The sequence below is a fragment of the Dendrobium catenatum genome, unplaced genomic scaffold, assembly GCF_001605985.2.
Source record: "Dendrobium catenatum unplaced genomic scaffold, ASM160598v2 fragScaff_scaffold_621, whole genome shotgun sequence".
NCBI classification, from domain to species: Eukaryota; Viridiplantae; Streptophyta; class Magnoliopsida; order Asparagales; family Orchidaceae; genus Dendrobium; species Dendrobium catenatum.
The window spans coordinates 12,836,326-12,847,713 of NW_021319083.1; the positions used below are offsets into that span (position 1 = coordinate 12,836,326).

At 38.9% G+C, this 11,388-nt stretch overlaps 1 protein-coding gene across 1 annotated transcript; it reads left to right on the forward strand.

Moving 5' to 3' along the window:
• Positions 1–759: 759 nt before the first annotated feature.
• LOC110112478 (stress-response A/B barrel domain-containing protein UP3-like) lies at positions 760–1,841 on the forward strand. Its single transcript, XM_020844719.2, has one exon. The coding sequence runs from the start codon at positions 846–848 to the stop codon at positions 1,656–1,658; it is 813 nt and encodes a 270-aa protein (XP_020700378.1). The 5' UTR covers positions 760–845; the 3' UTR covers positions 1,659–1,841.
• Positions 1,842–11,388: the final 9,547 nt, after the last annotated feature.

The following is an 11,388-nucleotide window of genomic DNA, read 5'->3' on the forward strand; positions in this document are numbered from 1 at the left end:
CTCATTCTCCACTCATTTGGCATCTTTTTAGTCTTCAAAATAGTATTAAAAAGTTTAGTAAGCCAAGAAATCCCTTCATCTCCTACGCATTTCCACACCTCTATTGGAATATCATCAGGTCCAACAGCTTTTCCACCCTTCATTTTTTTAAAGTCTCTCTAACTTCAGTTTTACTAATACGCCGATAAAAACAGAAATCTTTACTTTTATTTAGGGTGCTAAGGTCACTATAGTCAATCTTATTTTCACACTCTTCATTAAAAAGTTTAGCAAAATATCTCATCCACCTTTGTTGAATATCATCTTCTAAGAAAAGTATTTTTTTAGCAAAATATCTCCTAGCATCCTCATGCATAGACAAAATCTTAAGATCAATCTTAAGATCTAAAATCTTACTCTCAAAAATATTTTTAAATATTTTTATTAATATTCTTTGAATGCTAATATTTTTGTCAATATTCTTTGAATGCCTTCATTTAATCCTAGAATATCGATTTATTTTATTATTTTATTTTCTGTCACTTTATCTTAAAGTCCAAAACTAATAATCGATGTTGGTTACATAAATTAATATAATTTTTTTAAACAAAACAATTATATCAAAAAATTATTTTAAAAATTTACAAATACTTTATTTGAGATGCCTTTCTTATTATTTTACAAATATATTTTTTACTTAAAATATATATATATTCCCCCCCAAAAAAATATAAATTCCCCCAAAAAAACTTAAAAATATATTAACAATAATGATAAAGCCCGACTTACACCGCGCTTATGACGAATATCGCCGTCAAAAAGAGAACGGCCTTCTTTCTGCAGTGCCAAGGCAACCGTTAGTCGAGATGCTGAGTGTAAAAACCTTATCTTACCTTCACTCTCCCGTCTGCACTATCAGATCCCTTCGCTCTCGCCGCTTCCATCCTCTTGCTCTCAAATCCTCCTCATCTTCTACCTTCTTCTCTTCTTTGACCACCAATATGCCGGGCATCCCCGTCGTCGACCACATTGTCCTCTTCAAGGTCCGCGACTCCACCGATCCCTCGAAGATCGACGCCATGATCGCCAATCTCCGCTCCCTCATCTCACTCAACCTCGCTACCCACCTTACGGCCGGCCCCGTCCTCAGACCCCGCTCCGCCGCAGCTGAAGGTTTCGGCTTCACCCATCTCATCTACTGCCGATACCGCTCCAAGGCTGATCTTGCCACCTACTCCGACCATCCGTCCCATCTGGCCGTCGTTAATGACAATATCCTCCCGATCTGCGATGATATTATGGCTGTCGATTGGGCCGCAGACGTCGATGCTGACGTTGCTCCCTTACCGGGGTCGCTGGTGCGGCTAACGCTTGCTAAGCCACGGGAGGGGATAACGGGCGTGGAGGTTGTTAGGGCAATTGATGGGGTTAGGGATTCCTTTCCGGATTCGGTTCAGGTAAGCTATGGTGAGAACTTTTCGCCGGCAAGGGCGAAAGGATACGAGGTAGGGTTCATTTCGGTGTTTTCAGGGGTGGATAAGGTGGATGAAATTGAAGGGAAAGAGGAGGTGGAGAAGCAGAAGGAAAAGCTGAGGCCGTTGCTGGAGAGCGTCATTGTTATTGATTATTTGGTCCCTTCTCCTGCTTCAGCCTCTGACGGAACTGCCTCAAAGGTTTGATGTTTTAAAAGCTTCTTAGTTATGTTGAGGATAACGGCTGGATTAGTGTGTCAATAACAAAGCTTAAAGCTTGAAAATTTTATAATAATTGTGTGAGGATTTCTACTTGATGGATTGAACAATATTTGGGGATGTATGCTTCTCCATTCCGGGTATTAAAATTATCTTTTGGAATTTGAAGCAGATGGTTTGCCTCTCTATTTATAGCTGATATAAGCAACGTTCCCTTTCAAATAATAATTCCCAAATAGCAAGCGTATGTTTTGATAAATGAAAATTTTCAACGTTGAAAAAAAAAACAAATTTTTGAAATTATTTCTTCGAATGTGCAAAGCATTTTAGGCCAAGGGAACTGATGAGAAATTATTTTGTGCGGACACCGGACCGGAGAACAGTCCGGTTAGGCTCGGTACCTAGTGCGGTACATTTTAAGAGTGACGTGACGCATTTTTATTGGTCTCCGGACACATCCGGACTCCGCACAGAATAATAAATCAACTAAAATGGTGTGATCATGTGATGTTTTTGATGTAGGATCGTGGGTGGTTGGGTAGTGCTCCCTGAGGTGGGTAGGGTAGCAGGAGTGTGAGGAGTGGAACTATTGGACGGTCTGTAGAAGGGCCTAGATTTATGTGAACGGCTCGGGTACTGGGAACGGGTCTCCTCTAAATCAAGCACTAGGCTGTAGGCATTCTTCAGGGTAGTGACGTTCCGGGAAAACAGCTCGTTGCGAAGATCCTCTCACAACCCGATTCGAAACATAGATAAGATCTGTGCGGGGGTGGTAGAGGTCTCCCCTTTGCAGCGAGTCAGGTAATCATCGAAGGATGCGATGTACTCCTTGACTGGTTTATTGTCCTGGGTCAGCCTATTCCATCTATCCAACAACCTAGGGAAGTACGAGGGAGGCAAGTACTTCTGCTTAAGTTCGCGTTTCATAGATGACCAATCGGTGGTGGGGTAATCGTTCCCGGCTTCCCTAAGACTCTCTAAGTTGGTCCAAAACTGACTTGCCCTACCCGTGAGTTTCATCTCAGCAAAACTAACCTTCCTAGCCTCGGAGATATTATAGTACTTAAAGAAGCTGTTCATACCTTTGACCCAGTCCAGGAAGAGATGGGGATCGAGAGTGCCATCAAAGGTAGGAGCATCAACTTTAATATTATTCATGAGTGGTATGTCAAGATCATGACGAGGGTTGTGTCCATAGTGAGGAACTCGATGATTGGCATGATGTTGCCTCTCATTCAGGTAGGTATCATCCCCATACATAGAAGGTGGTCTAGATGATGTAGGCAAAGGGGGGATCAAAACATTTTGAATTGTAATTTTGGAGAGCTTCTACGTCCTCTACTAGAATCAGCTCATTAATATCTAGTAGAGAGCCTTTTAAGCTCATAATTTGGTTATTTATTAGGTTCTCCCTCCCACCCCCCTCTCTTTATGTGGCCCTTTGATTTCCTCCCCCTAGTTCCTTTTCCCTTCCCTATGCTTCTTCGGTTTTCCCCTCCTGGTCCTTCCCGTGGCTAGTTCCTTCCCCTTTTTGTTGTCATTTTCGGTTCCCCTTTTGGCCTTTGGTTATCCCTATTTGGCTGCCTATTTTGATTTCTTCTGGCTGCCTGCCAGTTCCTTCCTTGGCTGCCTTTTTCTGGTTTTTGTGTGGTTGTTTGGGAGTTGTTCCTAGAATGAATGCATGACCTCTATTTCCCTTCTTTAATTGATTTAAATGGAGATGATTATGGACTGTTTGGCTTCCCCTTTTTCTCCTATAAATATAAAGTGTTTTGGCAAATTAAAAAAGTATGTTTTGTGGCTAGTTTTTGGATAAAACCTGCGGGTTTTCTTGGAAAGGCTTGCGAGCTTGTTCCACCTCTTCTACTCTTCTTCTAGGAAAGCTTGCGAGCTTGTCTTCTCTTAGTCTCGGCATTTAACCTCTTTCTTCTCTCCACAAGTTCGACGCCATCTGTACCTTTCTTCTCAACGATTGGCAAGCTTCTTTATGTGTTGTTTCTGTGTCATAAAGTTGTAAGCGTCGTTTGTAAGCATCATTTTATATTATAAAGTTGTTTTAAGTGGAGTCTTTAGTGTATTTTCTATATCCTATGAAGTATTTTTTTTTTGTTTGCATCAATTTGATATCAGAGCCTTGGTTTGTGTCTTCCTAAGTTTTTTTTTTCATGTTTTTTTTAAGTGTCTAGAAAAATGAAAAAAGATAAAAACAGTGATCCAGTGGTGGATGAATATCATCCATAAAATATTGAAGTACCAATTCCAATGGATAAATGGATTCCATCAGAAGGAGATTCAACAGATCCGATACAAAACGAATTATACAGACTACAGATGAAGATGCATATGTGAACGGAGCAATATATGAAGAAAAAGAAGCATCCGCAAGAACAATTCAAGCAAGAATGTGAGATTATTCTGAAAAGGTATGAAACAAAGATTCAAGAGCTAGATGCACCTCTTTCATCTCCTTGGAATAAATCTAAAGCAACCTCATCGGGAGATGAGCTTTTTCAATCGGAGGAGAATTGATGTAGGCAAAGGGGGGGGGGGTTTAAAATATTTTTAATTGTAATTTAGGAGAGCTTCTAGATTCTCTACTAGAATCAGCTCATTAATGTCTAGTAGAGAGCCTTTTAAGCTCATAATTTGGTTATTTATTAGGTTCTCCCCCCCCTCTCTTTATGTGGTCCTTTGATTTCCTCCCCCTAGTTCCTTTTCCCTTCCCTGTGTCTCTTCGGTTTTCCCCTCCTGGTTTTTCTTCGCACGGCTAGTTCCTTCCCCTTTTTGTTGTCTGTTCCGGTTCCCCTTGTGGCCCTTTGGTTTTCCCTGTTTGGCTGTTTGTTCTGGTTTCTCCTGGCTGCCTGTTTCGTTCCCCTATGAAGCCCGTTCCTTCCCTGGCTGCTGTTCCAGTTCTCCTAGTCATTGTCCCGGTTCCTTGGGTTGCTATCCCGGTTCCCCTGGCTGCCTTTTTCTGGTTTTTATGTGGCTATTTGGGAGTTGTTCCTGGAATGAATGCAGGCCCTCTATTTCCCTTCTTTAATTGATTTAAATGGAGATGATTATGGGCTGTTTGGCTGTCCAATTTTCTCCTATAAATATAAGGTGTTTTGGCAAATTAAAAAAGTATGTTATATGTCTAGTATTTGGATAAAACCTACGGGTTTTCTTGGAAAGGCTTGCGAGCTTGTTCCACCTCTTCTACTCTTCTTCTAGGAAAGCTTGCGAGCTTGTCCTCTCTTCATCTCGGCTTTTAACATTTTTTTTCTCTCCGCAAGTTCGACGCCATATGTACCTTTCTTCTCAACGATTGACAAGCTTCTTTAGGTGTCATTTCTATGTCATAAAGTTGTAAGCGTCATTTTATATTATAAAATTGTTTTAAGTGGAGTCTTTACTCTTTAGTGTATTTTCTATATCTTAGGAAGTGTTTATTTTTGCTTGCATCACTAGGTGGGGTGTAGGGGGTAGGATGTTCTCTAGCTCGCTCAAGTGTATCAAAACGCTCAGTGGTGTCTCTATGAAGCTCGGCTAGGTCGGCTTGGTTCTCTTTGAGTTGCTGGTTAATGTTGTTCATTTGGCCTTCCAAAAAGTCTAAAGTCCTACCAAGTTGTTCCGGCTCCATTGGCGTTCACTATGGGACACCTATAGTGACTAGGATGCAAAGGACAACAAATGATATGGTTAAAACACACTTATGGCTTGCAACATGCGTGTGGAAATGTAAAGGACAACAAATTCTAAGAGGTCTAAAAGACTAGATGCAATAGTGAAATTAAACAACTAGCAAAACAAAAAGATGATAAAGAACAATCTATGATGTATCCTAGTACATGCAATTAGAGTAAACCATGCTCTGATACCAGATGATGGACTAAGATGCTTTTAATGAATGCAATAAGAATTTGCACAATTCCTTCATAAGAGCTAGTATGATTAAAACTTATTAGCAATTTAAAACGACAAAATAAAATGAGAAAAGGGCACTTAGGCCAAACCACGTGCCAAATGCTAGAGTTATCAAGATAACATAAAATATCAATACAATGCAAATTAAGTAGCTTTCAAACAAAAATCCCTACGCTAACAATGAGATTAGAAACATAGGTATCAAACTCTCATCCTACGTTTATCAGGCTTGGCAGAAATAGATGAACAAGATCTTCATGAATATATCAAACCACAAGAACAAGTTAGACAAGGAGAATGGGTGAGAAGGAAGATTGGTAAACCTTTATCACGGTTGGGTTGAAATCCTCCACTGAACGGTGCCAAGTTCTTCTATGGCCTCGATAAGGGTGTCTAGAATGCGCTCTACATACTCTTCGATGGTGTTGTCGATGTTCGAATTGACGCCAAAGAAGGTAGAATGGAGGATGCTAATAAACCCTTGTTCGTCGTAGGCGAGACCATAATCACGATCTGGATCGGCCATGCATCGATCTTGTGGCGTCGTAGTATTGACGTAAGCGCTCTTTTCTGTCCCTGCAAATTTTCCTCTAGAATACAAGTGGTGGAAGGTGGAGGAGGGTGGTCGGCCACAAGGAAGAAGCTTGGAAAAACTAGGCTCAGATTTTGGTGGAGTTGGGTTGAATTTAGGAGAGGATTTTGGTGGGAAAGCTGTGAATAATTTCCAAATCAAACGTTCTTGAGTTGGAAAATATTTAGAGAGAATATGAGACAAGAGGGGGGCGGTGGAGCTAGGAGGTGGGGATTTAATTCCAAAAGTGGAGGTGTGATGTTGGAAAGGAATTCAAGAAGGTGGGGCCTTGGGACGGCGAAAGGAGATGAGGAGGAGCTTTGAATTCTTTCCAAAAGATCCACTTGGATTTTGGAAACAAATCCCAAAGGGGATCCAATGGGGCCGGCGGCAATAGGAAGAGGGGGTGTGGTTTAATAAGGCAACAAAGCTTACTTAAATTAATAAATTATATTTGTGAAGAAATATTTTTTCCCAAATTAATTTAAAATTCAAAAGGCTATGATTTGGAAAGTTTCCAAAATTAGGATTTTTAATTTAGGCAATAATTTCAAATTCAAATAGATTTTAATTTGCTCTTTAATTGCATTACCTAAATTATGAATGCTAAAGTAGGAAAGGTTTAATGGCAAGGGAGTTAGGAGGGAAACCAAGGAAGGGGCCGGCGGTGGTGTGGATGGGCTGTGGATGGTGTGGGGATTTGAACCTAGCCGATGGGTGGGGGAGTGTTAGGATGGCGGCGATGAGTCGAGGGAGGGGGGAAGTAGGGCTGGCGGTGGTGGTGGGAGGAGGAAGGGAAAGTGATAGAAAATAAAACCACGAATCTGACTCTTCTTGGTTGGTGGGTGATGCGCGATTCTCCCTCTCCTAGGGATCTCATTTCGATCTATCTCAAGCTCTCACAAGAACTCAAACATGTGGAAAATTTTTATCATTCAATCATTAACATGAAAAGAAAACAATGGGGCTATATATAACCTCGTACAAAGACTCAAGAAAATAAAAGACGACAACACCCACTGGGCTTACATACGACCTCTCTTAAGTAAGGGGTAAAAAATGAAACACTAATAAAGCAAATACAACATAACATAATAATAAAGAAAATAAATAATACAACTTAGAAATACATCGACTCAATCGTGGCCGTAGATCGACGGCCACGTCTCTAATAGACTTTCCACTCTCTGATGTCCCCATCAGTTTTAGTTGGAGTTATTGTAGTCAATGAATAGTTCCCATGCCTTTTAATTGTCACAGTGAATTCCATATTTTCTTTGGTGGGGAGAAAGGAAGGTTATTATTATTTACTTTGGGATCAACATTAAGTATGAAATAGTTTATTTGTGAGAAACTTACTTTCTATTGACATGCCTATGAATGGGCTTTGAAATTTAAAGTTGAAGTCATCTCCACATTACCGAATTTCTTCTATTTTCCACAAGAGGCCATTCAGTTGTCCATTGATTATACTTGAATGCTATGTTGGGTGTATTAGGCTGGAGCCACTTTGAATCCATTTGTTCACTCTATTGTGGAGTTTCGGTGCAATTTGGATTAGAAAATGCTCTATATAGAATGAGTTACTTTCATTTAACTTATATACAGTTTCTGTTTTGTAGGTCACCAATCTTATTTGGTTTTTTTTTTTTTTCATTCGTGCTGTTTCCTTGTGATAAATGTTGAGAGACGCCACCACAAAGCCTGTGATAAGATAAATGTTTATGGCTGACACCAATTGAAGGAATTTGAAACCTAATTTCAATATCAAAAGTTCCCTTCTCTTTTATGAGTGGATGGCACAAGATACTGAAGAATATTGTTAAGCTTCAATCACATCAATTTCATTTTTAAGGTAATTAGCTGTGGAAATCATGATTTATGTTGTATTTTTGGTGCATTACAATAAGAATTGATTGACTATTGAACAACTTCATCTCAGACAAAACCAATTTCTCATAGGCAAATCATAAGGAGTCAAATTAAACAACAAAAATGTTGACGTGAATCAGCTAAGTTTTTCTAGACTCCTCATCCTCTTAGGCTGAGTATTGTATTATTTAATTTTATTTTAAATAGATAATGATAATCTCATGCTTTATTTAGGGTTTCTTTTTTTGCTTTATATATAAACTTCTTGTATTGACATTTTATTAAATGATTGATGAGTGAAATTTTATTGCTTGTTAAAGTCATTGATTGTGTCTTCCTCATTGATCTAAGTTGTATGCATATCACTTCAATTATAGTATATGTAGTGTTTCCTTTTCATCTCCAGTTATCTCATAGTTAATTTTTTGTTCATTTCCTCTTTTGCACTCCTGTCCTAGCCTCAAACCCTAAACCTTAATTTAGACCACACCCTTAATCATCTTAAGCCCTCTTGTCTAAGACCTGTTCTCCCCCAAAATTGAAATAAAATATAGTTTTATCTCAATCTTGAGCCTTCTTTTATTGGAATGAAACAAGCACTTCATGTGATCAATAATTATGCAATCATATGTTTACGATAATTATTATTTCAAGGCTTCTCCAAAAACTATTATCATCATTATATCTTCAAAATAATTATATATATTATCTTGATAACATAACCTCAAGATGTTACCCTCAAATTTCATGTCCTACTTAAACTATATATTCACCTCCAAGTTGTGATAATGTCTAGTTCTTGAACCCTAAATGTTGTCAATCTTATTGTTAGGCTTAATATCATGCTCCTTAGCATCAACGTTATATATATATATTCAACTCATTGTAATGTTTAATATTATTTTAATGATAAATTTTAATATCATGATTATGAATCTTCCCATTTCAAGCAATTAATGTTGTTGGGTACTATGGTTAATGATATTCTACTTCATTATCATGATTCATCCATTTAGAATAAGCATCTTTAGCAACAACATCAACATGAAGCCATATACAACATAGCTAAAAATTAATCAACAACAACATCAAGTCTTTATCCCACTATGTGGGATTATCTACAGAAATTCTGTTTCTCCATCATGTCCTACTAAGAGTCAAATTCTCATTTAAATTTAATAAAAAAAGACCATTTCTAATATTTTATGACTAAATTTTTTAAGGTTTACCTTTACCTTTCTTAAAATAGGCCAAACCCAATACATTTGCTCTCCTAACCGTGTTATCAAAATTCGGAAGGCCGACCTTTTATGTGTCCAAGCCATCTAAGGCGACTCTCTCTAATCTTATCTACCACTGGAGCTACTCCAACCCTTGCACATATATACAATCTAGACAAACTAATTTTGTATCCGGTCAATCATAATTAGTAAAAGTTAAGATAAGTGTTGGTTGATAATATGTCTAACTGGATTGTTCATCTTTTTTAAGCCTAATATTAGACTAGAGGGGATTAAATTGTTGTAATAAAAATTGGTATCAAAGAAATGGTTGAATTCAAAATTATGAATTGAAGTATAATTAGATTTAGACATGAAGTTTGAAATGAGATTAGATCAAAATATGATTTTTTTGATGTAAAACAATACATGCGAAGAGGAGTTGCTTAGGGAATTTGCACGCTTAATTTTAGAGCTCGCAATAATTATACCTTCAAATTGATTTTAAACGACAACATAAAACAAAAAGAGGGGTAAGACAAGCTTAGGCTAAATCACATGCATAGGAGTTAAGATCACAATAATCAATTTAACCTAACGTTGCATGCATGATGGGTTTCAACATTAAATTCCAATGCTAACAATAAGATTAGTCACTAAGCAAGGGTCCACTCACTCAACTCCCTACGATTACTGGGTTTTAGCGGGGAAGAATTAGCATGATCGTTGTGAATCAAACTATAACCACAAGAGATAAGTGAACTAAGAAGATAGGAGAGTTTGGAGGAAGAGTTTACCCAAGGACAAAACTGAATTTCATTTCAATAATCATCATCCCCTCTCCAAGAGGAGGGAGAAGGCTTAAATAGCTAAATACATGAAGGAAAATAAAAAGACACAATTGCCCCTCGGGCAAACATAAGACAAAGCACTCAAGTGAGGGTAGAAAGGGAAAAAAGACAATAACAAATCAAATACATAAATATATCAAAATAAATAGATACGATCGTAGCCTTTGATCTTCGATGTCCTCATCATTTTTACAGAGCTATAGGTTGATGTTGTTGGTGATAATTGATTCAGTTGAGAAGTGGCTTATATTTGACATGATCAGCATATAAGAATTTGTATTAAATAAGTAAATTTACATATTTACATATAAACATTTTTGAAGAAATATCAAATAGAATGAATGACCAATCATTCAAATCAACTGCGGAAGTAAAAATGTTAGCTAGGGATAATTCTAATAGAAGTGGAACTCATAATATAGCAAATGAAGAAGCTAGACCCAAACAGTTAAATGATATTGCAAATCTTATTTTTCAGGTGGTTGATAAAATGACATTTATTGAAGTGTCATCTTCAAGAAATGGGCCAAGGTCTGCATTTGGTAGTGAGGTAGACCAGCATTTCAGGATATTTCATACTTTAAAGTCACTAGCATTCAAGGGAGTAGGTGATCCAACTTAGGGGTGTCAAAATTTGACTCGACCCAAAACTCAACCTGGATCCGACTCAGAAAATTTTAGGTTCAGGTCAATCCGTTTGCCATATGGGTCGGGTTCCGGTTCGAGTTTCCAACCCGTTTCTAAAACCGAGTCGGGTTCAGGTTGACTCGACAACCTGCAATTAACCCAGGTTTGACCCGTGGCTGAGGGCTATAGATTTGTGCTGGTGAGCTGGTCCTGAGTTCGGTTCCTGTCCATCTTCTCGCAGGGTCACACAAGTCCCGCGTCGCATCCGGTGTCCCGCACCCAAGTCCGGACCATTTGGTTCCGATCTGACTTCCCGCAGCAGCACCACAAGGGCCGCAAGGCAGCCTTTAGGCTCGTCTCCTGCAAGGCCGACGAGGCAGCCCTTTGCTCCGCCTGCGACGTCGACATCCACTATGCAAATCCCCTCGCAACCACCACCGCGTAAACTTCCCCTTAGCCTAGCGAATCTGGATCGTTCGAGGAAGAGGAAGAAGCCTTTGAGGGTCGGGTCGGGTCAACCCGATAACCCGCTCAAGTCGGGTACAAGTTGGAATTCTGGACACGTTTGCAAAATCGGATCGGGTTAGGGTCAATCTGTTTAGATCCGGGTTAATTCGGGTTAGACTCAAACCTGACCCATTGACCCATTTTGATAACCCCTAATCCAACTG

Coding starts and splice junctions, on each gene's coding strand:
- LOC110112478 (XM_020844719.2), top strand. CDS start 846: ATGCTGAGTGTAAAAACCTTATCTTACCTTCACTCTCCCGTCTGCACT.